At 46.2% G+C, this 27,742-nt stretch overlaps 1 protein-coding gene across 1 annotated transcript in view; it reads left to right on the top strand.

Annotated features, from left to right (window-relative positions):
- ATP9A (ATPase phospholipid transporting 9A (putative)) overlaps window positions 1-27,742 on the top strand; it is a 130,688-nt gene that overhangs the window by 22,761 nt on the left and 80,185 nt on the right. The window contains exons 2-5 of the mRNA XM_065892099.1: window positions 4,183-4,327; window positions 7,485-7,598; window positions 15,045-15,153; window positions 26,745-26,803. Coding sequence (XP_065748171.1) covers window positions 4,183-4,327; window positions 7,485-7,598; window positions 15,045-15,153; window positions 26,745-26,803 — 427 coding nt within the window. The remainder of the gene's footprint in view (window positions 1-4,182; window positions 4,328-7,484; window positions 7,599-15,044; window positions 15,154-26,744; window positions 26,804-27,742) is intronic.

The following is a 27,742-nucleotide window of genomic DNA, read 5'->3' as shown; positions in this document are numbered from 1 at the left end:
GGGCCTGGGATGTCCATATTGAGAGGGCCCTGGTAAGGTGACCCCTGGGCCACAGTGGGGCTTGAAAGCCTCGAGGGACAGCATGTGCTGGGCGCATGGCTGGCCAGGGAACCATTCGATGGCCTCACTCAGCGCACTGCTGACCCGCCCACTGTGCCACAGCCTGGAAACCACAGGTGAGCTTTTTCCTCCAGTGGTGTCCCTCCAGCGCCCTCTACTGAGAAGGCTTAGCATTTCACTGACTGTAAAGGAGAGGCAGAAAGGAGTCTGTCCACATCCCAGAGCGGGCACTGAAGGGTGACTCGGGAGCTGGGAGCCAACGCATTGATATGAAGATTAATGAATGAGTATGGGGGGCAGGGCAGCTGATGTGCACACAGAAGAGCTTCGGTTTGAGCAGCCTGAGAGCCCTCACTCTCTATGGCCCCTAAGGATCTTTCCAATTTTATGTAATGAAGAGAGACTAGAAAAAAAAATAGAGCTGTGAAATAATTGTGCTGATGGGGCTGTCAGTGGCTGTGCAGGGTACTCTCAGGCTCTTAGCTCAGGATCTGGATCAGACAGACGTGGGCTTAAAGTCGGCTTCTACCACTCGGTAGTAGATGGAGCTGGTGTAGCAGTAGATCTTGAGCAGGTAACTGAGTCCTCTCTGGGCCTCAGTTTATCCATCATGAAAATGGGGATGATGCTAGTACATACTACGTAGGATGGTTGTGAACATTAAGTAAGACATTATTTTTTAAAGAGCATACACTTCTACATCCGTGACATTTTGAGAATCTATCTTTCTCATCACCCCTCACTGCCACCACCCTAGTCTTTGCTTGCCTGGATGACGGCAACAGCTTTCTAAATGATCCTTCTGTTCCCAATCTTTTTGGTTAATGTACAGCTTGATTAAGATACAGTTCACATGCCCTGCAGTTCGCCTCTTTAAAGTATATAATTCAGCAATTTTTAGTATATTCACTGAGTTGTGCAGACATCACCACAATGTTAGAACACTTCACCATCCCCCAAAGAAGCCTCACACCTGTTACCTGTTTCTCCTTTTGCCCACGGCAGCATCTTCTCTGCTCAGAAGCCAGAAGGACCTTTAAAAAAATGTAACTCAGGAATTCCCTGGCCGTCCAGTGGTTAGGACTCTGTGCTTCCACTGCAGGGGCATGGGTTTGATCCCTGGTTGGGGAACTAAGATCCTGCAAACCGTGAGGCGTGGCCAAAAAAAAAAAAAAAAAAAAAAATAAATCAGATCATGCCACCCTGTGCTTGTAACCCTTCAGTGATCCCCACTGTGGATGGAGTAAAATCCAGACTCCTTGCCCTGGTGACAAGGCCCTGTGTCGTCTGTCCCCTCCTCCTCCTCCTCCTCCGACCTCATCTTTTACCCTCTCCCCCGTGGTCGGTGCATTCCAGCCACACTAGTCTTCTTTCCCTGCAGATGTGTGTCAGGCTGCTTCCTACCTCTGGATCTTTGCCCTTGCGGTTCTGATCTGCCTAGATGGCACTTCCTTGCCTGGTTGCATGGATGTTTCTTCTTGTCACTCAGCTCACCTGTCACCCCAGCCTTCCTGACCACCCAGTCTCCCGGAGCCACACCCCTTCCCCACTCCTTCTCTTATCCCATGCCTTATTTTATTTTAGAGAGCTGTTTACTGTCTCTCTTCCTCCCCGTGGGAGGAGGACCTCGTCTGTCTTGCTCACTGTTGAATGCCCTAGGTGAGGACCTGCGTCCTGTGAGTGCACAGGACATTCTAGGTGAATGAATGTGTGACAAAAAGGGAGCAATGATCCCTCGTCTTCTTCTTCTTCTTATTAGATACTCAGTAAATACTGTTGACCTAAAAGTCATTGAAAGTCTGCAGCTTATATCCAGTGCAGGTAGAAAGTGAATAAACAAGGTGACAATCAAGGTGATTAAATGAGATCAGCTTGGGGCTAGTTACACTGGGCTCAGGTGACACAAAGTCCTTATTTTACCCTGTGCCAAACGCTTACTACCCTTTGTTGCAATGAGATTGTGAGGAAGTAGAAGGAAAGGATCCCGTTCCAAAGTTAGGTCCCCACAGGAACTGGAATCATAGTTGGACCAGATGAGCACTTAATAAATGCTTACTATTATGGATTTAGCTAAAAAAAAAAAGAAATGCACATTTAGTCCCATAGGTAATAGATGTACAATGTGATGGAAGAATAAGTAGGAGAAGGCGCCCCTACTCCCTCCTTCCCAAAGGAAACCGGTGGCGTCAGCTGTCGTGGAGGTTTTCTGCATTGGCAGGCATAGTCTGCACGGTATCCTCTTGCTTTCATGCAAGGAATGGCATCCTGGACACACCTTGCAGCTCCTTCCTGATTTAGCGTATCTTGCAAATGGGGCTATTCAGTGCATACAGCTCTATCTCCCTCTTCAAAGACTATTGAGCATGCCATTGTATGGACGTTCCCTGCTTATTTGACCAGCTGCCCTCTGATGACCGGTTAGGTACGGTTCCAGTCTTTGCTACCACGTGCGGGCTGCCCTGAATGACCTGCCCCCTGTGCACATGCACGCCTGCCGGTTAAGTCACGCAGCGTTTAACTTGGTAGCTTGCTGTGAGTAACCTTCTGCTAGGACAAAACAGACAAAACTCATAAACAGCCTGACAGGATGTCATTCTCTTAAGTTCATTCTTCAGCTTTCATTAGAAACACTCAGCTCTGGGAGTCGTCATTACAGGATTATTATAGGATGGGGAGAGACTGGCTGGTTCACAGAAAAGTCAGTGACCATGGGTAGGTATCTGCAGATTGAAGGGTGTGCTTCCGTCAAATGCATCCTCCCTCCCTCCCTCATTCAGTGCTTTGCGTCCACGGATGGCCGGCTTGGGTGACACACACCCAAGAGCAGGAATGGGGCTGGACACCTCAAGGTTTCTGTATGTGTCTCTCGCCAGCACGAATGAGTTATTAGAAGTGACACCCATCCTCGTGAGAGCTACCACCATCCTCCCCACCCCAGCCCTAGCACTAGTTTACGGGAACCAGGATGCTATATTTAAGAAAGAGCATCGTGTTTCATCATGGAAATTTTGAGCATCTGAGCAGGCAACAACTTGCTGGCTTGCTAATCTTTAGAGTCCCGATGCCCAGGGACTGTGTGTGCTCAGCTCTGCACCCCAGTACCTGGGCAGGGCCTGCCTGGCCCGTAGGAGGAGGGGGAGACGGTGGGTCCGCAGGTGACAGGTGACTATGTAAGTCATCATGGCCACGTCTGGATGGGTTGCCTTCAGCTGGCAGCATCTCAAGGGGCTGGTAGGGCTGGGGTTCCTTCCTCCCAGCCTGTGGGGGTGGGTGGGGAGGTGAACAGTTCAGCCTGGGGTCTTTCCATGAAAGACCCTTAACGAATGCTCGTAATTCTCAAAATGCCTGTTTACAGCCGCTCCTGAAGGATGGGCTGCCTTTTTTTGGCACGAGTGAGGGTGGGCATGTGTGTCTCAGAGCAGCTGAGTTTTGCCAGAGCTGGGCAGGGGTCCCTGGCTTCACACAGGCGACCTGAGGGCAGGCGTGCCTGGTGAGCTGCCCTCCAGGGGCGGCCCTGGGAGTCAGTTTGCCTACAGCTGGTACGCTGGCCTGTGTTCAGGTTATGCGGGGCGCCGAGTCATCATCTTGCTGGCGTGTTCCTCCAGCATGTTGCTAAAACGTGGAGCCGAGTGTGGAAGGAGATTCTTTCCCTTCTCTTTTTGTATAGTAATCTTGGTGTGACCAGCACCCTTGATAGCATGTGGGGTGCGAAGACACTGGGTTTCAGAATAAGATGGACCTGGTTCAAGGCCAGACTCGGCTGTTTCTCACATCTTGGTAAACTTGGGTGCTTTATTCAGCTGTCCTGAGCTTTCCTCTCTCACCTGCAGAATGTCAAAGTGATAACAGTACTTGTTGCTCTGTATTTACTTTTTTAACTTAAATCTTATTTTAAAAACGAATCCTACTTTTTGAAATAATTTGGGCTTGGGGACAAAGCATCTTTGATTTGGACCACAGCTTCTTAGATGCCTCAGCTTTGTTTTCCCCTCTCATTGAAGGATGAAGCCTCAGATGGGGCTGTGGTTCTGACTCAGTGAAGATGCTTTAGAGAAAGACATTCTGGGAGGAGTGGATGGGTGTGGGCGTGGCCTTGACGGTGTGGGCGTGTCTTTCCCACAGGTGCTGCGAGTGGCTGAGATGCTGTGGTGCAGGGGAGCCCAGGCCCCGCACGGTCTGGTTGGGGCACCCCGAGAAGAGGGACCAGAGATACCCTCGAAATGTCATCAACAATCAGAAGTACAACTTCTTCACCTTTTTGCCTGGGGTATGTACGGGCAGGGGCAACATCGTTTTCTTCTTCCTACACCAGATGTATGCAGTGGTACCAGTCTTAGCAGACTGAAGTTCCTGTGGCAGATTCTGTGAACACCCCGTCTTTTCCATGTCACCTCAGCCACTGGCCATTCATCTTCCCTGGTCCTGAGCACCTGGAAGGTGCTGCAAGGCTGTGAGACTCCACTTGATTGGTTAGAATAACTTCACATTTATTTGGTGTGTTGGGCCTAAGAGTGAAAAAGATATTTTGAGGACATAGCTTTGTTCCAAAAAAAAAGAAAATCAGGAGGGGACTTCCCTGGAGGCGCAGTGGTTGAGAGTCCGCCTGCCAATGCAGGGGACATGGGTTCGAGCCCTGGTCCGGGAAGATCCCACGTGCCGCGGAGCAACTAAGCCCGTGTGCCGCAGCTACTGAGCCTGCGCTGTAGAGCCTGCGAGCCACAACTACTGAAGCCCACGCGCCTAGAGCCCGTGCTCTGCAACAAGAGAAGCCACCACAATGAGAAGCCCGTGCACCGCAACGAAGAGTAGCCCCCGCTCACCACAAGTAGAGAAAGCCTGCGCACAGCAACAAACGCAGCCAAAAATAAATAAATCTATTAAAAAAAAAAAATCAGTGCTTACATTCCCCCCCCACCCCTCATTATCATGAAATACATATTTGGAACAGGAAAGTTGGGAGATAAAAGTGTAGAGAACTTTTTTTTAAAGGTAAATTTTAACACTATTATCCAGAGAGACTTTTTGTTAACATGTTTGTGAACTTATTTTTTTTAATTGAAGTCACTTTTTTTTTTTTTTTAATTTATTTTTGTCTGCGTTGGGTCTTTGTTGCTGCACGTGGGCTTTCTCTAGTTGCGGCGACCAGGGGCTACTCTTCCTTGCGGTGCACGGGCTCCTCACTGTAGTGGCTTCTCATTGCAGAGCACACAGGCTCTAGGCGCGCGGGCTTCAGTAGTTGTGGCTCACAGGCTCTAGAGCGCAGGCTCAGTAGTTGTGGCACACCAGGCTTAGTTGCTCCGCGACATGTGGGATCTTCCCGGACCACGGCTCGAACCCGTGTCCCCTGCATTGGCAGGCGGACTCTCGACCACTGCACCACCAGGGAAGCCTGTTTGCTAATGTTTTGCGTAGTATTTTACTCTGCATTCATCCCTTTCGTTTGTTAAATTCATGGACAAGTACTCTGAAAACCTTGCCCGTAAAACACCTTTAAGTTAAACATCTGTTTTTATCTAGTGTGGCCTCCAGAATACACTGACTGACTTCAGAAGCAGCAGCAGCAATCAGTTCCAAAGCTGGAAGAAAAAAAAAAAATCACTGTTTGATTTATTGAGGGAGAACATGGAAATGCAAATACCTTACACTGTAGCTTAAAGTCAACCTGAATGTTTTTTTAAGGGTGATTTTTTTTTTTTTTGCGGTACGCGGGCCTCTCACTGCTGTGGCCTCTCCCGTTGCGGAGCACAGGCTCTGGACGCGCAGGCTCAGCGGCCATGGCTCACGGGCCCAGCCGCTCCGCGGCATGTGGGATCCTCCCAGACCGGGGTACGTATCCGTGTCCCCTGCATCGGCAGGCGGACTCTCAACCACTGTGCCACCAGGGAAGCCCTTTAAGGGTGATTTTGAGTACATTTATTGCTGCCTGGCTTACTCCCCTCCCCCAGCCCCCTAAATCTCAGTATCTTTTTTTAAAATTAATTAATTAATTTTTGGCTGCGTTGGGTCTTCATTGGTGCACGCAGGCTTTTCTAGTTGTGGCGAGTAGGGGCTGTTCTTCGTTGTGGTGTGTGGGCTTCTCATTGCGGTGACTTCTCTCTTTGCGGAGTACGGGCTCTAGGTGCGTGGGCTTCAGTAGTTGTGGTACGCGGGCTCAGTAGTTGTGGCACATGGGCTTAGTTGCTCCGCGGCATGTGGGATCCTCCCAGACCAGGGCTCAAACCCGTGTCTGCTGCGTTGGTAGGCAGATTCTTAACCACTGCGCCACCAGGGAAGTCACGAGCTCAGTATCTTAAGTCAAGTGAAAGTTTATTTCTCATTCATGGAAATTCTGAGGCAGATCAGGCCATTCTCCTCCATCTCACAGCTACATTATCTGGAATACGTGGGCACCCACGTCTCCATGGCAGGGCAAGAGCGAGGGGCTGGACAGTGCTCCGAAGGGACACATGATTTCTGTTCGTTGCCCAAAATGAGTCAGGGGGATCAGTGTCACTTCCAGGGCACGTGGGGGCAGTTGAAACTCTGCCAGAACCCTCCTGCCACATGGGATGAAATTCTGCTGTAGATATTGTATGACGTTGAGATCATACCAGGGAGATATCCACTTATCTCACTCGTTTGATTCAGTCTTACAGCATAAGCATTTCCCACTAAAACCTCTTCAACAACATTTTGAGTGGCCCTTTCTGTACTTACAAAATAGTTTAAGAAGGGACTTCCCTGGCGGTCCACTGGTTAAGACGTTGCACTTCCACCTCAGGGATCAATCGTGGGTTCAATCCCTGGTTGGGGAGCTGAGATCCCACGTGCTGCTCCACGTGGCTAAAAAATAGGAAAAAAAAGAATTTCCGACTTTCCTGGTGGCGCAGTGGTTAAGAATCCGCCTGCCAGTGATGGGGATACGGGTTCGATCCCTGGTCCAGGAAGATCCCACATGCCGCGGAGCAACTAAGCCTGGTGTGCCACAACTACTGAGCCTGCGCTCTAGAGCCCGTGCTTCGCAACAAGAGAACCCACGGCAGTGAGAAGCCCGTGCACTGCAACTAGAGAAAGCCCGTGCACAGCAACGAAGACCCAACTCAGCCATAAATTAAAAAAAAAAAAAGTTTAAGACATAAAATCTCACAACTATAGCCGAAGCCTCCAGCATACCCTCCCTGCCCAGAGGTCCCCACTGTCTTGAATCTAGTGTTTATAATTCCCACGTGTATCATTTGTTTCTTTACTTTGACAAATTATGTTTTCGCCACCCAGGTGTATTTTCCTATACAACATGTAGAGGTGTGTAAACCGTATATGTAGGTACCATGTGAGTTTTGTTCTTCTGGGGGGGTGTTTTGAAATGTCACTCATCCCCCTCTAAGCCCACCCAGCTGCATCAGACCAACCTGAAGTGTCTTCTCTCTCCTCTCTCTCCTTTCCAGGTGCTGTTTAACCAGTTCAAATACTTCTTCAACCTCTACTTCCTGCTTCTCGCCTGCTCCCAGTTCGTCCCCGAAATGCGACTGGGAGCACTGTACACCTACTGGGTTCCCCTGGTGAGTCAGTCGGGTCGTCCGTTCAGTAACATCAGAGGTTGGGCAGCACTGGTTCTTTGTCCTCCAGGCACCTGGAATGGGACTTGGCCTTTCAAGGGAGAGGACACCCTCAGGCCAACACGTTGGGAACCCCTGAGGTTTTCATGGTGAGGCTCCGTTTCTGCCACTACCGGGGTCAACCGTAGTGATGCCTGTGCTACTCATTCCTTCTGTCCGTCAGCTGTTCAGCCTTTCCTTGTTTTAGCAAATATTTTTTGCATGCCTATCGTGAATCACTCGGTTCTAGGCTCTAGTACACAGCGGTCATGAGCAAGGCAAAGCCTCCGACTCTTTGCATTGTGCTCTTTGGATCGTTTTCTGTTTATTATGTAGACTCTTTCAGCGTGCAGGGTTGACGGGAACAGATTCTGTGCTTCAGTGTGTATGGAGGGTGACGGACCCGATGCCCCTCCATCCTTCTTGTGCCGCCTTTTCTTTCTTCCTGCCTTTTTGGAAATGGCTATTGAGCACCTGCTGTGTGCCAGCCACGGTGCTGGGCACTGGGGATGCAGCAGTGACTGAAACGTAGAAAAATTCCTGCCCTCGCGGAGTTGACTTTCAGCGGGGACAGACAGTAAAACAGCTGAGCGTAATTGTTTCAAGTTGTGAAACTGCTGTGAAGGTAGTAGAAGGTCGTAGGGCAAATGTGGCATCCCAGGCACAGTTAGTATTTGTTGAGTGCATGAAGGTGGGAGATGTGGAGGGGCGGTCTTAGCCAGGGTGGCCGGGAAAGGCCTCTTGAGGAGGTGATGGGAAGAAAAGCAGGAGGGTGGGAGGATCCCAGGTTCAGGGAGCAGCAGTGCAAAGGCCCTGCGTTCAGCACAAGCTTGGAATATTGGAAGAACAGAAAGAAGCCCAGCGCGTCTGGGGCACAGAGAGGGTGAAACTGACATTTCCTTTCCTCCGGAGACATGATGAAATATTAATTTTCATTACGCAGGGCTCGGAAGGAACACTCGGATTCTCTGTTCACAAATCTTGTTAAATTTTTCATTGGGAGAAGATTGTTAAAGTAGAAAAGGTGTTTCCTCCTTAAGGAAACAAAAACACACGTTCTTTTGGACGGTAAGGATTTGGTGCACAGGCACTTAGGGAGCAGAGGAAGTGGATGCCAAGGGCCCAGGAAGCGGGGTCCACACGCCATTGGTGGTACGTTAATCAGACAGGTCGTGTCAGCAGTTCCAGCCCTGGGAAGAGGAGGGGGGTTTATTTCTTCCACACAGGCGGTGGAGGTGCTTTTGGGATGCGGGAATCGTTCTTTTCTGCTCTGAGTCATTTGTGGGTGAGGTAGGATGTTGGGATAACAGACATTCCTGTCTGCATCAGGGTGTGTGCTTTTACACAGTGAGTGTCACTAACTCAGAGGCCAGGCTGATAGAAGCCAGGGGGCGGGGGTGCTCGTGTCCCATCTCAAAGCAGAAGATGCTGCTTTGTTCCATCGCTGCAAACATGGACCCAGAGTTGCCCAAGAGGTAGAAACTTCAGAGTTTTACCGGAAGGACCTGAATTCTTTTTAGTTTTTTAGTTCCACAGCAGTTTGCTACATACCTATATAAAGTCAAACTGTAAGTCAGTTATTTAAGAAAAGTTAGTCTGCAATGTGTATAAAGTATCATCTATCACCCTGCGTTTTACTGATTACGTTTTAAAAATATAGTTATTTGAAAGGTAATACAGTCACACGATTCAGGAAACGTGTGAAAAGGTACCTCATGAAAAATCTCCCTTTTATCCAGTTCCACCCCCAAAACACTGTCATTCATTTCTTTTTCCTCCTTCCAAAGTTTACAAACAATGAATAAGTTTTTTCTGGACTGGCTTCTGCCATTTACCATGATTTTTGAAAATTGAAGTATAATTGACATACAACATTAAATTTAAAAATCTTGTCTTTTCCCTGCTCCCCAACGCTCCTTTTTAGAAAAAAGGTTACAAGATATACACAGTGCTGAGTCATTTTTTTCTAATTTCCAGCATCTCTTTCCCTTGATTTTCAAACATTGCTAACTCATTTACAAATTGTTAAAGCACTGTGTGGAGTGAGCACACCCTCGCCTTCTCTCGTGGTCTGTCCGCAGGCTGCCGGTTTGCAGTCTCTGCTCTGCTTGAGGCTGTACGGGTTTCCTTGGTACCTCATATTGGTGCCTTCTGGGCTCAGGAACCCTCGACTGGGAGTGTGGGATGACCAGATCCCACCTCTCAAATCTTGTCTGTTGGGTTCTCCCCAGACCCCAGATCTTGCTGCTTTATTGCCTGCAAAACGCCCTCTGTTCATTTTTCTTTTCCTTTATCAACTACGAAGGGACTCTACAAAGGGACTCATTCTTTTTTTTTTTTTTTTTTAATATTTATTTATTTGGCTGCATAGGGTCTTAGTTGCAGCGTGCGGGATCTTCATTGCGGCATGCGGGCTTCTCTAGTTGCGGCGTGTGGGCTTCCCTCTGGTTGTGGCGCAGGCTGCAGATTGCACGGGCTCAGTAGTTGCAGCACGAGGGCTTAGTTGCCCCGCGGCATGTGGGATCTTAGTTCCCCAACCAGAGATTGAAACCATGTCCCCTGCATTGGAAGGGCGGATTCTTAACCACTGGACCACCAGGGAAGTCGCCCGGGACTCATTATTTTTGGAGAAAAATTTGAAGGAGAAGCAGCACAGCAAAAATCCCTACCTGTGCAGCCACCTCCTGAGATGCCCCATCTATGTTTCTGGTCTGTTTCCTTTCAGTCTCTTCTTACACGTGCCTGTTTTACATACACTTTAACTTACATTATAGTAAAGTATGTATTAGGTAAATGCAATTGGATCCCAAGGTGTTCGAGAAGGCAGCTGTGTGTCTCCCCCTCTCCCTGCCTTTACCATCTCAAGCATGATATCTGGTCTGTGCTCTCTTCCACTCGAGGTATTCATCTGCCCAGCCTGTCATATAAACCCATCGTCCGAATGATTTTTGGGGTGCAGACCTACTAGCACCCCTACAACCTTGTTCACATTGGCGTTGGCATGTGTGTTGGGGAGGGAACTTTGGCCATCTTTGGCATAAATTTTTCATTCTGTTAACCGAGAGTCATGTGTATGACTCAGAGAAGATGGAATTATGCAGGAGAAATAGTGGGGTTGGAAATGAGATCAGCTCTGTCGAATTCTTCCACAGTGGTTATTGGAGATTCCCATGGACTGGAGGCAAAACAGACTGGTAGAGAAAAAAGATGCTTCACTCGAGAAACAAGAACATGGGGCAAAGGAGAATAAGGAGCTTGCTTGAGATCATGCTACGGTGTGGAGGGGATGTGAAGCCCCACAGAGACGGACACTCATTTTCTTTTTCTAAGGACTGGGCTTTGGAATATCAGAAAAGGCCTTGGGGCGTGTGTGGGGTGTGTGTACGAGGGTATTCTTTGCAGCATGGCGTATGTTACTCAGACACTGGAAGCAAACAGATGTCCATCGGTGGTTACCTGAACGCTGGTCCAGCAAAACTATGGGATGCTGCCCTGGAGTCAGGAATGACGAAGTCACTCCGGTGATGTCGACACGACACGGTGTGACTCGTCTTTTTCTTTGCGTGAAAAAAGTAAGTTTCAGGATAACATGGACAGCATACTCCCATTTTTTTTTTTTCATACTCCCATTTTTATGACCCTCTCCCCCACAAGTATTTTTGCACACTTGTGCATGTAAATACATGGAGGTCTGGAAGGTTCTTCACCGAAGTTAGTATTTATCTTTGGAGCTGGGGGTTGCCTTTTATTCTTTTTTTTTGGCGGTATGCGGGCCTCTCACTGCCGCGGCAGCCTCTCCCGCTGCGGAGCACAGGCTCCGGACGCGCAGGCTCAGCGGCCATGGCTCACGGGCCCAGCCACTCCGCGGCATGTGGGATCCTCCCGGACCAGGGCACGAACCCGTGTCCCCTGCATCGGCAGGCGGACTCCCAACCACTGCGCCACGAGGGAAGCCCGCCTTTTATTCTTCTAAGTGTTTTTTATCTTTATGTGCAGAGATCTCTGTCTTAAGTCACCTCCGTGTGCCTCTACGGAAGTTGGAAGGGTATAGGAAACTACGTAGGTCAGACGTGCACTCAGGGTGTTTGAAACCATTCAGAATAGAGTTGCTCCCTCCACAGGGGGAGGCCACGTTGGTTCTTGGGGCTGGTGACCGAGAATCAAAATGTGGAACGCAACTTGTTGTTAGGTACTATACCCTTTTCTGTTCCTAGTATGTATTCTGTACATTAGCACCGGTGATGCTGACTCCAGGGTCTCAGGAAATGCAATGGGGTGAACCGTGGGGGCCGGGATGACCTGGAGGGCTGCCACCCTTCTAAAAGAGGGCCCGACCCTGGTCCTAGCCCATGTCTCCTCTCTGAAATGACGCTCAGAATTTCCGGGAGAAGCCAGAAGGCCTGACTTCCAACGTAAGCAGCTGAATCACCTGGTTTCCCTGGGACTCTGGCTGTAGAGAGAAGACAGGTTACCAGCAGCCTCTGGCAGTCCTGAGGTTATTTATTTATTTATGTAGTTGTGCTGGGTCTTAGTTGTGGCAGGCAGGCTCCTTAGTTGCAGCTTGCCAGCCTCTAAGTTGCAGCACATGGGATCCTTAGTTGTGGCACATGAACTCTTAGTGTGGCACACTTGTGGGATCTAGTTCCCTGACCGGGGATTGAAACTGGGCCCCCTGCATTGAGAGCGTGGAGTCTTAACCACTGCGCCACCAGGGACGTCCCAGTCCTGAGGTTTCTCACTAGCTTGTGACCCCTTTTATAGCCGAAGTTTTCTGTGATGGTTCAGAGACAGGAGGAGATGCTTGTCTTGTACAAGTTCTTCCTCTTTTTCCAGGGGCTGCCGAGAAGGGAGTTTGGGGTCAGACAAATTAGGTAGCATCTGTTTCTAGGAGACTGTAGCTGACTTCCCCTAAATCCCCTAGATTTTTATGTAGAGAATCAATTTCCCGTTCTTGGCTAAAGTACATTTTGAAATGTCTCCAACCACCCTGAGAGTCCTCTCATTTCAAACCCAGCCGTGAACTCAGTGGTTCAAAATGCGGGCGGGGTGGCCAGATGGTTGAGCTCTTGCTGCAACTTCTCTGAGAAGCTGTGTAATTGGAACAAGCTTTTCTGAGCCTCAGTTTCCTCACCTATAAAATAGGGGCGATCATGTCTACTCCCTTGGCTTGTTGGGAGGTTCAGTGAAGTACAGCAAGTAAAATGCTTCAAATAGCTCCTGACACGTAGAACATTCTCGGGAAATGTTCTCATTTTAATTAAAAAATTCTGGTACTAGTGCCATTGTTCATTGTGTGGATTACGTTTTAGCTTTTGGTAACTTTTTTCTTGATAGTAATATGTTAGAGGGAGAAATTCCTCAGGTGACTGCTGAAATAATCCATAAAATTGTACGAAGACCACATAACCTAGATTTTTTTTTTTGTTATTAAGATGCAATCTACATGCCATAAAATGCACAGATACTAAGTTTTCAGTTCACTGTGTGTTGACATTTGTCAACACCCATGTCAGCACCACCTGGGTCAGGACCATTCCATCACCCCGGAAGTCCCCTCTTGCCCCTCTCCAGTCAGCCCCCTCCCCAACCAGAGGGAACGGCTTTTCTGATTTCCTTCAGAATTTTGCTTTAGTAAATCTATTTTTGACATACAACTTTATAGAAGAGTCTTAGCACCTTCAGAATTTCATGTCTGTTCACCGTCACCACCTCTGATTTCCTTACAAGCTCAGAAGACCCCCCACTCGCATTCAAGCCTCTTTCTCAGTATCTGTGGCTCTTAAGGACCTCCAAAGTTGGACGGGTGGAATTTATTTCTGGACTACATGTGCAGCTCTTTGTAAAGCAGTTTCTAGCTTAAGATGTGGCACGTCCCCTGGGATTGATGAGGACCGTGTGTGTGTGTGTGTGTGTTCGGGGGTCATAGATACGGTGACTTATGAGGGGGTATTTATTTGTAGCGGGGAGGTTAGCGCCTCCTGTCTTTGTAGTGAGCGCACACTTTCCATTAACATCAATGGGATTTAGCCAGGCCCATGCAGAGAGAAATAGAAACTGGAACATTTGAAAAAACAAACAACAAAAAACGTGGGTTATGGCCCAGAACAAAACAGCAGCCTGGGGGAGGGGGTGGGGATTCTGCAAACCAGCCTTGCTTTTCCAGAATGGGTTTTCTCTCACCTCTGTATGTGGTCTGGTTATGCGTTTTTTTTTTTTTTTTTTTTTCTGAAATGTACCAGTTTTGCTTTGGCTTCAGTGTGTACTTTACATCTGAGTGGAAACAGGAGTAATCCTTTGATTGTAAAGATGTGTGGGCCTTTGGAGGAGTTTCACAGAGCAGCACATCTCTGGCTAAATTTACATAAGAGATCTGAAGTCCTTTGAATCTAACTTAATACATTGCATGGGATAAACAGTATGAAGATGAAAGCCTCAAAGAATTCACTACTGCTAACCTTGGGGCGATTGTGCTCTCTGCGTTAAAAAAAAAAAAGACTTTAAAAGGAGGAGAGTGACAAGTGTATTTTGTAAGAAAAAATGAATGACGGTTCTTGCCTTTCTTGATACCAGAGGAAAAATCTAGATGAAAATAGATTCTAGATATGGGTGACTCACATACCTGTGAGTATAACCTCTGTACCAGGTTTTTATGAGTTGGGGTATCTGACTTGGGAAGGTATGGCAGTTTAAAATTTTCTTTTTATGAGTGTGTACTTACGCAATTAATACTTTAATATGTTTTCTTTATAGAAATTTAAAACATTACAGGAAAGACTGAAGTCCCCATCCCATCTTAGCCCCCTACCTTGCCGAGGAATCTAACCAGTAGTTGAGGACAGTGGAAAATTTTTAGCAGTATAGGAGAATCTTTGTTGGTGTTTATTTGAACAGTGTTACATTGTTATGTTCCAGAAAGTTAATTTCCCTACTGACAGGTCAATACAAACAGGGATGCATTTCACTTTGGGCCCTGGTGGACCATCTTTCTGGTTCCACCTACCCAGGTTTCTCCAGAGGCAGAACGTTGTGGCGGTTAAGACTCTGGAACTAGATTGGGGTGGAAAGCACTTCGAATGGCACCCGGCACGTGGCGAGTGAGATGCAGACGTCAGAGGTCACCATCACTCAGCCCTCACCTGTGGCCGGACGGTCCTGGGGTTTCTGTGTTTTTTCACTCTTAGGAACCCTGTGGTGGTGGTGACTGCGGACGTCCCTGGATACGTGTGTGTCAGTGAGAGTTTTTCCGGTGCATGAGATTCAGAGAAGTGGGTTTGCTGGGGCTTCTGCCCTTGGAATAATTAGCAGGTCCTGCCCTGCTGCCCTCAAGCGGCCTCTGGCCTTTTCTGTCCCCGGCCCCAGGAGAGGAAGGTGGCTTCCACCAGGGCTCACCCTCTCTCTGTTTCTGTGCAGGGCTTCGTGCTGGCTGTCACCATCATCCGAGAGGCGGTGGAGGAGATCCGATGCTACGTGCGAGACAAGGAAGTCAACTCGCAGGTCTACAGCCGGCTCACAGCAAGAGGTCAGCCTCCTGGCCCCAGTGGGGCCACTTCCTGCAGCAGGGCCCCCAGTGTGTGTGGGGGGTGGCCCACAGGGTTGCAACTCAATCATGGGCCGCTGACAGTCAGGGAGCAGAGTTCAAGGCCCGGGGCCAGCGGGTGTGTGGGTGCCCCGTGGCAGGGCAGTCACTCGTTGCCGGCACCAGGGAGGCCAGCGTCTGCCCCAGGACCTGGGGTTACTCCAGCCGCATCCCTGGGCTGCCACTGCTCTCTTAGAGCCAGTCCTGTCATCTGACTTGTGCCTCATCAACCTGGAATTTAATTCTGTGCGCTTTGCATCCTCCCACACGCGTTTCCAAGGCAGTGCAGCTTTAAAAGATACTCTTTCAACATTACAAAACAAACGTTACAACTTTGCAATGTGAGTTTTTAAGAAGGCACCAGACTTAATATAATAAAAGCTGCATCTGTGAAGGTTTCTTTGAAGCCATCTTATAAATCCTCAAGATGGAAGAGGGAAGAGTGACTAAACCTGACCCAAAGAGAAATTACTAGGTAACCTTTAATTTGAATTTTTGAAATGGGGGAATTTTAAAAACCTGCTCAAACACACCGTTGAGAACCCACAAAACAACCCAGCCAGTGTCGACTTCTGTTTCCAACTACAAATTCTACCTAGATTTCCTGTAAGGTTGTATTCAGACTTGAGAGAATGTTACCTAAAGTTCCTCAAAGATTACTGATCCCATTCAGGGATTAATAATGTTTTAGGAGCGGCTGAGGGGAATAAAAACTGTGGTTTGCCTTCAGGAAATTGAGAATTCGGAAAGAGAGAAGATAGATGCCCAAGGGAGCTCGCAGCCAGCCAGGTTGTCAACTGCTGTATGTTAAGTGCGTTAGTCTTCTGAGGAAGCAGTCCGTCCATGGTTTCAGGGATTTGAGTAGAATTATCCTTCTCGGAAAAATGTTGGAGAAATTTATTTAAGGCTCCAAATTTTTTTTAAAAAAGTATAACCCTGTGAGGGCATGAAAGTATCTTGTTTTAATGCATTGAAATAGATTTTCATAGTTGGTGGTCTTAAAAAGTTGCAAGTCTCTGGGAGAAGGGGGGATTTAGAGTTGGTATAGAAATGCTTTATTATTGCTAAACTACTGTATTTAGGACATTTTGCTCCCTAAAGAAAGAAAACCCAGCGTAATCTTTGCAAAGGCAGGTGGCTTGGGCTTTCCATGTGGGTAATCGGACCCCTCTGGAGTATGTTTTTTTGTGGTTTGTGTATATTAAATCCTCCCTTAATAACATATTCTGACTATAACATTTAAAATGCTTGGCAACCGACAAAAGCCCCATCGAGAGGGTGCGGTGGGTCTATTTAGAGCTCAGGAGGAGGGGCCCTGGGATCCCATTCATTCAGCCATCCAGGCTCCAGACCTTCTTTGGTTCTTTTCATATTGCAATTGCTTTTCCTGTGAGTGATTTTTCTGCCCTCCCCTGCAGACCCGACCCCCTTCTCAGCCCCTGCTTTAGCTTCCCTCAGTTCTTGAAAAGATCCCGAGGAGAACTGGCAGATGGCTGTAGCATTAAAAACTTGTCTTCCTTTGTGGGTCTCCTTCTGTGGCCCGTGGTTTCCATTGTCATGCCAATCCAACAGTAGGGGAAGACCTAGCAGAGTTCTGAATATTAACCCAGACCCTGGCTCTGCAATTTGTTTTGAAAGGCCCCAAAAGGCACTGAAGAAAACTGTCAGCTTGGAAAGTGAAGGAGGGGGAGGTTAGTTATTTGATACACTGTGGGGGGAAGGGCCAAAGTATGAAGCCCAAACTGGAGGATTTCAGAGAGAGGAAGAGAAAGAAGCTTTTTTTTAACCTTACCATTCAATTATTTAATAATATTTTCTTGAGTGAGGCTTTTCAAAAGCAAAGGGAAACAGATACGTATGTGTATATCCACGCAGGACTGTTTTCTCTTTTTATCATGTGGCATCTTAAAATGTACTTTTCAACACTATTTTTGGAGTTCAAAAAAGTTTGGAAACCAAAAGACCAAGTCCTTGATCATGAGATTGTAAGCCATTATACTTATCTGCATTCGGCATCATTTCCTGTTTAATAACAGCAGTACTTGTACTAATATAGTTAAATATTTGGGGTGGGTGGGTGATAACTTCTAACTAGCAAATTAGTTGCAGAAATCATGTGGAAAACTCCTATTTGCCTTCACCCAGATTCATCAGTTGTTAAGCTTTTGTCTTTTTCCTGCTTTCCCCTCACACTCTCTAAGCCCTTGGAGAATTCAGTTGCATATACACTATTCCCTTTTAACCTGTAAATACATCAACGTTTAATTCCCAGTAGGATGTTCTCCTTACATAGCACAGTATAATTACAAAATCAGGAAGTTTATCATTACATTACTATTAATCTCATCTATACTTCTCACTCAGAATTCGCCGTTTGTTCCTAAAATTGTTTTTATAGCTTTTTCTTTTTTTTTCTTGTCCAGGAGCCAGGACAGGTTTGCCGTTTGCATTTAGTTGTCCTTTCTCCCTGATCTCCTCGAACTTGGCGGAGTTCTCCGGATTTCTTTATGACATTGACATTTTTGAAAAGGACAGGCCAGTTTTAGGCCAGTTACTTTGTAGCTTGTCCGTCAATTCGTGTTTGCTCGAGGTCTCAAAATTAGATTCACAACAATGCAGGAATTTATGTCATTTTAAGAATGCCAGTGGCACGTTACCAAAGTTTTAGAGGCATTATGTTAATCGAATTGAAAAAGTTTCGAACTTGGAGGAAAAAAAATGGATTTTAAACAAGTGAATTAAAAACTCTGGAAATAAGAAATTCACCATTGGGAGAAAAAAAAAGGATGATCTTATTTTTTTTTTAATTGCTGCTTCCAGTGGTTTAGATCATCTTATATCATTCAAGATGTGTCTAAAACAACACATCAATGGATTAGTTTTTAATGTAATTGTCATAGTTTAATAAGAAGTATTTGAAGTATTTTAATATTGATAGTAAAATTAGCCTACATGTAGAAATGACCTTTTTTTCATTCTTCAAGGATATTTGAAACTCCATCACTTTCCAAAGTCTGTGAGAGGTTTCTGTATTACAGAGATAAACTTGAGGGGCTGGGACTTCGGGAAATTAGTAGTCCAGCAAGGTATCCAGGCATGTAAAGGGGATGATGATTACAAAATGTAACTCGTAGTTGCACTTCAGTGGCATGAGTGTTGTGGTCCTTAAAAAGAATATCCCCTTTCGTGACCACCACGTTCCTTGTTCTGAGCACAGCGCCTGGTGGTTGAGGAGAGTAGTGGTTCTGAGTTTGTGCTCTGCCTGGATTCAAGAGTCCTGCTTCTGCCTCCCCCACTGCTGTGGGGACAGATCCCTTAATCTGTCGGTAAATTGGGGATAATAATAGCGCCTACCTTAGAGAGTTGCCGTAAATATAACTCTTGCGTGAGAAAAACTTAGCACTGTGCTGGGATTTGGTCTGTGCCCAAGAAAGGCAGTGCTGGTGGTATCGTAGCAGGGGTTCATGAAATATTGGTGGGTGAGTTAATGGAGGTATGAACCAGAGGTTATGGGAGGTTACGGGAGCCCATCAGAGAGGAGCTGATGATGTCTTCCCGGAAGAGGTGACCTGCATCCCGAGTCTTCGAGGTTGGAAGAAAGCAGTCCTGGCTTTATGATTGGTGGTGCTGAATGAAAAGTGGACACTTGGGGCCCCCGTTCAAAAATTATTCAAGGTGGCAGCAGAGCATGAAACCAAGTAATGGCCCCTTCTGAGTGCAGCCCTGTGCCTTTACGGGAATCACGTGCCGATGAAGTGTTCCTGGTAAAGAGTTCTCCAAAGGTCACAGGCTGGGATGGCTAGAGGCGTGGGGTACAGAACCCCAGGTTCTGGCTCTGTCTTGTTCTTCCCAATTCCGCCTTGTTTCCAGAGCCTCTCCTTCCTGGGAAAATAGAAGAAAAAACCATATTGGCCAGTGAAGACCTGAGACTCTGGGGCAGTTTATTCTGTGATCCAGGAATCTGTAATCAAGGCGTGCTAGAGGGAGAAGGTGGCATTGGACCTGTTTGAAAAACGCTGTCCAGATTGGGAAGCAGGAGAGAAAAAAAGAAAGATTTATCTACTCTAAGCCAGCCAGGTGCTGGACAAGGTCTGGTCTGTAATTATTTTAAACAGCCTCATGGAGGTAGCTTTTACCTATGGGGAACTGAGGCTTATAGAGGTTAAGTATTGTGTCTGAGATGATGTAGCTGGTTAAGGGGTAGAGCTTGATGTGAACCCCGGCTTGTCTGAATGTAAAACCTTAGCCTATAAGTCTAGGCTCCACTTGGTGCCTGGAGCTGAGGCTCACACTCTCCCATAGAATATCTCAATGATTGCCATGGCGTTCAGCCTTAATACATATGCTACAGAAGGGCTTCTAGATTTAAGTCCATTTTAAAACACTTCTTTTTTAATTGAAATGTAGTTGATTTACAATGTTGTGTTAGTTTCTGGTTATAGCAAAATGATTCAGTTATACATATATATGCATTTTTTTCGTATTCTTTTCCATTATGGTTTATTACAGGATATTGAATATAGTTCCTTTTGCTGTACAGTAGGACAAAACACATTGCTGAGTCCAAAGAAATCAATCCAGCCCCCTCATTCTGAGATGAACGAACTGTTGAGAGCCAAGTAGGAATGATACTTTTAGATAAATAAGCATCCCCTCTCCTCCTACTTGCAATCCACATTTAAAGCTGATCAGAGGCTTGAGAGGTTCTTATTGGACTTTTATGCGTTCTGTGACTTTAATTGTGGAGCTGTCTTTCCAAATTAATAGCATTCAGTGGCACTGCAAACACCAAAGCCGAAGAAGAGAGGGTCTTGAAGTAGTAACAGACCCAGCAAAACTTTGTTTTGTTACTTGAAAGATTTGGGTTGGGTCAGGAAAGAGTAATTAGTCAAGGAATTATTTTTCTTTATCCTTGTCCTTACCAAACCAAAACTTTAATTCTGGAGGGGGAATCTGCCTTGCTTATCACAGGTAGTAAGGGCAGTTGGATTTGCATTTTTACCAGATGAATTCCAGGGTCTTCATACCAGGAATGTTTTCTCAGGCTAACTTGTGATCAAGGGCTAAATGAAGCAAGTGGATAATTAGCCTTGAAGGAAAGTGCAAACAGAAGCATAATTAACACAATTGCTGATGCTTCTTTCCTGCTGGGGACATCTGGGCACATGGTGAACCGTAAGTCGTAAGCCAAAGGTCTGTGCAAAATGGAGAGACTCCCTCTTATTTTCAGCTTTTTAGTACATATGTGGTGTAAAAAACGAAATGGATATCTTTCCTCTTCTCCAGTTCTTTTCAGATTGTTCCTTCGTGCTGCTCTGTTCACCCTTTCCCAGTTACAGAATAACCTCAAGAATCTCCCTTCCATTTGAGAGTGATGTCTTTTTTTCAATTTAGTCCAAAATCCACTTTGCACCATTATTTAGGATTGCAATTAATGTGACTAAAATTTGAGGTCTAAGGACACACATGTGTTTCTTTTAGGGCGTTGTATTCCATTGGAGTTCATCAGAAGGTAGGATAGGGCAGGGAACATGTGTTCATTAATGGGGAGTTGTTTAGCTAAACGAAAACGCTGTATTCTTAAACACAAGTACCGTTTGTTTTCATACTCTGTTCAGACTTAGGATAACACTAAAACTGCTTTATACTTCTTTAAAAGAAGAGGGTTACAGTGATGGTCTTTTAAAAAATTTTTTATTTTATTGAAGTATAGTTGATTTACAATGTTGTGTTTGTTTCTGGTGTGTGGCAAAGTGATTCAGTTGCATGTATATATATATATATATATATACTCTTTTTCGTGTTCTTTTCCACTATGGTTTATTACAGGGTATTGAATCTAGTTCCCTGTGCGATACAACAGGACCTTGTTGCTTATCCATTCTATGTATAATAGTTTGCACCTGCTCAGTGATGGTCTTTTTGATATTACTGCCGCAGAAGTACTGCAAAGGTCTTTACTGAGGATCTCAAATACAGCTCAGTAAGCGAAGCATTCCCCTTCCCAGGCTTTCCTCGTTAAGATTCAGAGCATTAGCTTTTACAAGTCTTAAAATAGGTCTTGCCAAACACTTTCCCATAATTCTCTGACAGATGTGAAGTTTGTTATTTCAGACCCATAAGGTTCCTTTTATTCTTTCAAACGACTCAGTTTGACTTTATTACAAATCGCTGGTGAACTGATCTATTGTTTAATTTAAAAAAATTTTAAAAACCCTGAAAAGAAAATCTCAAATGCAAATTGCACTGTTATCTTTCCCAAAAGGTATTTCCCCCCTGCCAGGGGTGTTGGCCTATTTCATCATTATTGGGCACCAGAAGCAGGGAAGGGCCATTTATGTATTTATTTTAAAAGCCTCTGTTGGGTATACACTTGTTAAATTTAAACTACAGCCTTTCTTTTAAAGTTCCCGCTAATTTAAACAAAAGCCCCAGGAAGTGGCCCGTGGAATTTATAATAATATTCTTCCACCCTTTGCCTGTTTTCAAATAACAGTCTTTTCTTAGGCTTTGGGGAATGCAGACAACCTGATGGGAATATGAAAATTTCAACTTTAAACCTATGAACTCTGCGGGGTCTGCAAAGGCGTTTTCGTGTCAAGCCCAGGAAATGTACACATGCTGTAGAATTTACAACTCATCACTGTCACAGTCAGATTAGAGTTCGAGTTAAAGAGTTATACATTAACCAGGGTTAGTGCATGGAGCTTGCTGCTAAAGACCTGCAAAGGCAATCAATGTCCTGCAGGCACAATGAAAAATAGAAGTATAGCTGGAGGTGTTCGGAGGTCAAAAAATTGGCCCACACGTACTAGCGCTCCGGAATTTACTTTTTTTTTTTTTTTGGGCTGTTCTGCAGTGTGACTGAATTGTCATTTGCTTGTTTCGACTCAAGGGAAACATCTGGTTTCTCTCTGCAGTAGAGACAAACTGCCCTTATTCTGAAGCTCTCATCCATGAAAAGCACGGTTTGGGCTCAATGGGTTTGCTTATGAAAGGCTCGGGGGTCCATCTCTGCAGAAATAAACAGCTCTAGTAATTGGAAGTTTGTTCCCCGTTATAAACTCTAGCTCAGAGGTGACCCGGGTGAAGTGGCAGAAGCTGAACGGGATGCATTTCTTTTATAGAAGGCGTTTTATGATTTAGGATGTGTCCGGCAGAGAATCTGCCACTTAACCTTTGAAAAATCTCTTACCCAACTTCTGTAGAGTTTCTGCAAAGATATGTAAGAATCCCAGAGCCTAGAGGTTGGAGACTGGGTGTGACAGGGTCCAAAAGAAAAAGGAGGTCTGGGGGGCAAAGTGAGGAGTTCTGTGGCTTCGGATCTTAGACCACGGCCGGATCTTCGTGTGCACTTTATACAGAAGATGCGAATGGGTGTCATTACTCCTGTTCAGGACCAGCTATGTAATTTGTGGGACTCAGTGCAAAATGAAAATACGGGGTCACTTGTTTAAAAGTTATTAAGAACTTGAAGATGAAAACCGTAGGTCATTCACCCAAGGGTGAGGGGATCTATGTGAATACACAGGTCACAGGCCCACGGGTTGGACTCTGCTTCTAGAAGTTTTAGGACTCTCTAGGGTAGATGACACGCACACACACACAGAAAGTAGGGGTACCTGGGAAGTATGTCTGCTAACTTCTCAGTGGGGTGTTGGGAGAGAATTTTCTTCTAATCAGATAATGGACTGTAGGGAGAGCTCCTCTCGCTTGAGGTAGGTAATAATCACTGTCAGTGTGTTCTTTTTCATGTATCGTATTCTCTTGCTAGGAAGACGGGGGCTCTGCCATCGTGCGAATGTTTCTTGTTCCTTTTTTGCAAGAATATTGGTAGAAAACTCAAAACAGTGGTTTTAGTATGTGTTTTGGGCCCTTTCCACAATTTTCAGAGTCTTGTCGTTCTGGAAGTTAATCCCAGCCACTGCGTGCTCAGCTCTTCTGACTCTGGTCCTCTTTCTCTCCTGCCCCAGCGGTGCCTCCCCTACCTACTCATGGGCTTCTTAGAGAGGGGCGTTTCACTTGGACGTCGGCAACCGAAACCCCAGTAAATGGTGGAATCGAAATACTGGTCTCTGCTTCTCCTTCTCTTTCTTTCCTGCCGCTTTCCCTCCTTTCATTCTTATGGTTTTAATTTGTCTTTTCTCGTTCAGAACGCACAGGTACACAGACACATGCTAAATGTGTGTTCTGTGTGCAGGCCTGAGCTACACATTTTTGATCACCCAAAAACGGTAGTGCGGCCCGTAAAGTCCTAATGTATGGTCAGGATCGTGTGTTGGCTCGATAGAGCCAGTGAATCTGAGGGTCTCCCTGTGTGGAACCTGCAAAGTTGAGGCTCATCCCCGCCAAATCCTAAAATGCTAATGAGGGAGCCGGGGCTGAGAAACCCCAGTGACCTCAGGGTGGTGTGGCCCCCGCTGCCCTCCTCCTGAGATGGAGCCAGTTACAGTAGGAGGGTTTGTCCGAGGGATCGGCCTGCTGGGTTTAGTCAGAAACTGCTCTGCAAACACAGCGGATTAAAGGGTTTTTGTTGAGGTAGAGCAGATGGACAGAGAGGCAGAGTTCAAATTAACCGATCGTAAATCAGGACCCTGCCGTGGAAGGAAAAAATCTGGGCCTGGTCACTTAAAAGTTTGAGCTAATTTAATTTATTATATCTTTTTCTTATTGGAAGAGCACCTCATGTTTATTATAAGAAAATTGTCGTGAAGAATTTAGAAAGTATTTTTGCCAAAGAAAGGGGGTAAATCTCCTCTGTCCCTAGAAGGAATCACCCTTAACCCTTTTAGTATAATCTTCCTGATTTGTCCTTTGTCTCGCTAACACACACATATATCCATATGCAGTTATTATTTAATAAGAGTTATAACAGTGTTCTTCTTAGGGTTAGATATTAAGAGCAAACTTGTGAGTAGGTCTTGAAGATCAGAACACAGGCTCAGGGATGGTTTGGGTCAGGCCACCAGCATAAATTTCAGTAATAAAACCAAAGACAATGTGTAAATTTATGTTCGGGAAAGTTGGGGCGAGCTCAGGCGAAGGAAAAGCTCACTGGCTCAGGGGGTGGGGGGCACGATGAATTTACGATCTTCCCTCGAGGAAGGCTTTGATAAGCTGTCCAGAGAGAGCAGCGTATCTGTATGCGTTTTTCCTGTTGCCGCCTCATTGGGCAAGAAGAATTGTTCAGGTCGGAAGAGAATTCTGCGCGTGGAGCCCGCTCTTCATTCTGCCATTTCTAACGAGCTGCCTCGTAGGGCTCCCCGATGTTCTCCGTTCCCTCTGCCAATATATCGACACAGCGAACGCTTGAGGCTAGTGGGTCCCGAGGATGCCCAGGCTCAGGCCATTTATGAAAGCAGGGCCCTATCAGATGCTCCCTTCCTAGGTGGAGAGAGTCTAGCCGTCCTCAGAGCCATCTGCCACGTGTTTTCTAAAAGTCGTTCGTGTTCAAGAGCTGCCCTTTTAGCGCCAGGTCTTCTCACTGTTACCATGACAAAATTTAATTAAGTACAGACATTAGTTAAAAATCAAACCCTGTGGAACCTCTTAGAAAGAGTTGTTTCAGTTGAAGTCCTTGGAATGCTTTGAAACATCTCATTTAGTGGTGAATTACTAAAAAGACCCATGGCATTAAATGATGGGAGAAGTGTATGATAAAATAACTTGCGTTGTGCGCTAGTTCCTAGCGGGTGAGTGTTGGGTGTTTGTTGAAGGAGTGAGTCCACGGTGGGGGACAGCAGATTCAGAACTCCCAGGTCACTCTTGCTCTGGGGCATATACTTTATCGAGGGGGACTGAGAATCTTGAGGATTTTCTTCTCTCCTGGTTGAACATTTGTAAGTTAAATGGGCTTTATTACGAGACGCCAAAAGCATGAAGATTTTTATGGTGTTACTCCCTCGTGTGGGAATTTGATCCGTCACCAGAATAAAGACCCATGTCCTCCACAGGCTTATTCATGGGGCGCTGGACCACCTGGCCCCCCAAGCCCTTGCTCTCTTTCTGTTCCGTGTGATACTCTCTCCCTTGCTAAAGGAGTTCCAGCCTGTGGCCACGCAGATGAATGCGCTACGCATGTGTATCAGGTCTCCCATCTCATGCCTTCCTTTTTCCTGATGCTGGTAACCAGTATCCTTCATCTGGTTAATTCGGACCTCAGCCCTCCTGTAAAGCATTTGTTGATACCTCCCCATACCCCAGCCCGTTCATTCATTATTTGTCTCTTGCCTCCTTCCTGCCACTGGAGTGCGAGTCCCACGCATCCCACCCTTAGAACACCTGGCCTCCAGCAGGCATTCAGTTAAGGGGGCTTGAATGTGGAGTGAACAGTCACGAGCCTTCTGGGTGCCAGGTACTGTTCTTGGTCCTCCTTCAGTGGGGGAGGTCTCCTTTTCTGCTCCCTTTGCACTCTGGACTTACTCCCATCCTTTGACACACTATTTTGCACTAACAGCATTTGTCTTGCTGTCTTTCTCACCAGCTTACGGGTTTGCAGACTACAGCCAGTGGGCCAAATTCAGCCCACCATCTTCGCTCGGGAGCCAAGAACACTTTTTACATTTTAAAATATAAATGTACAAAGGCTATTTGCCTTTGGGGAGAAGAGCTGTTGGGAGAGTTGAGATTGTCCATTGGCTGCAAAACCTAAACTGTCTACCCTCCTGCTCTTCATAGGACGCGTTGGTCGACGCCTGCGTGAGACTATGAGCTTTTTTTTAGGACAAGGGGACTGTCTTGGATCTTCGAATTCCTAGAACATGGCACTTGAGTAGATGTTTTTTGAATTGAACCAAAGTCCCTCTTTTTTATTCCATCCTCTGGAGTCAGATGAGGGTTTGAATCTTGGTGTTGACCTGTTCTAACTGTGAGACTAGGGGAAGACGGGGCCTCTCTGAGCCTACTTTCTTTGTCTGAAAACTGGAGATAATATATTTTTCTGGTGGCCTTTGAGAGGAGCAAGCGAAGCCATCAGGATGTCGATATCTATACAGCGCTTAGCACAGTGTTAGTGTTTAACGTTAGCGGTTATTGTTTATCCAGATAAACATCCAGCCACAGTTATGTGATCTGATCATAATCATATAAACGGCATGATAGAGCAATCGCAGATTTAAAAAGAGTCAGTCATTTTGGGTTATCCTCTTTCTCTTTGATGGTGTTGAGAATTAAGTGTTGACCTTCTGTCCACGGATCTGACTCTGAATTTTCTTCCCCATTTCTCTGTGTGTGTGTGTGTGTGTGTGTGTGTGTTTGAGGCTGAATCTTTTATGGTGCTGATTTAGAATAGCTTCTAAGGTGCTGTTAAGACAGAAGATCTTACTTGAGTGAGTCATTCCAGTGCTCCGCAAAATGGGGATACATTTTTGGGGCGGCCTCTGTGGTAGGTGAACCTTTTCTCAGAGAGACAGGAGATGCTGCTGCCGGGCTCAGGGGCACGTGCTTCTGGGTCCGCAGGCTAGCGGACACCTTGCCGAGGTACGCAGACTTGGAAGGAATTCAGATGTGATATATCTGGGCCTGTTTCTTTGCAGGGACAGTGAAGGTGAAGAGCTCCAGCATCCAAGTTGGAGATCTTATCATTGTGGAGAAGGTGAGTGGGGTCTCGCGGCTCCTGACGGCTGCTGCGTGGGCGCGTGGGAGAGGGACGTCACTGCCCCCACTTCACGAGTCCCAGTGCGACGTGTGATCCGTGTATCTGGTGGCCGAACTGGACGTTTGCTTTCTGGGATTCTACCCAGAAGCTTTGCCTGGGGAGAAACATCTCTTTCCCATGAGACACACACACACAGAATATTTTTTCATGGTTTCTGTGTGCTTCTTAGCCAGAAATCCAAGTTACAAACACAGTTCCAAGGTTTGATTTCCTATTTGATGTGCTTGTTGTTTTGGAGTCTTAAACTCATCATAATAAAGTTTTTCCTAGAAGTCTGGGGACTGCACAAGCACATAAAAATATTTGTCATTTACCTCTTGAACAATTTTGTCTCACATTTTTTGACTTAAATAACATTGTGCTTTTCTGTCATTTCATGGGGAGTAGGGGTTAAGTGAAACATGAGAACAGTAAAAAGGCCCCAGGTGCGTTTTTAAAGATAGCGCTGTCGATAATGTTTGTTACTCCAGCACTCATACCTTTTCTTACTGTGTATGTTTGGGAGGTGTTGGATTTTGGGGGTGGCCCTGGAGAGTCTTGGAATCATATTTGATTAGAAAAGGATTGCATCTTAACTTGTTTCTGTAGGAAGTGAACTATGCTCTTTTAAAAGGATTAAATCCAAGAACTCACAGTTGATTTGGGGTAAAGTGAAGCTCTCCTGGGTGGCAGCTCAGAAGACCCACACAAACTTCTTTATGTTATGACATACTTGCCTGTTCACAATTACATGAGGCCTGCTGTTGGCTTCCCTCTTTTTTTGAGAACGGCTTTTGTTGCTTCTTGCTACTTGACTTCCTTATTAAAATCCCACTCGAAGCCAAACATCAAGCCGGAAAATTGGTAGAAGCAGAAAGCGTGAGCCGAGTGTAGGTA

The sequence above is a fragment of the Phocoena phocoena genome, chromosome 15 (assembly GCF_963924675.1).
Source record: "Phocoena phocoena chromosome 15, mPhoPho1.1, whole genome shotgun sequence".
In the NCBI taxonomy this organism is placed as follows: Eukaryota; Metazoa; Chordata; class Mammalia; order Artiodactyla; family Phocoenidae; genus Phocoena; species Phocoena phocoena.
The sequence above is the reverse complement of the archived record's forward strand: the minus strand, read 5'-3'. Positions and strand labels throughout refer to the sequence as shown.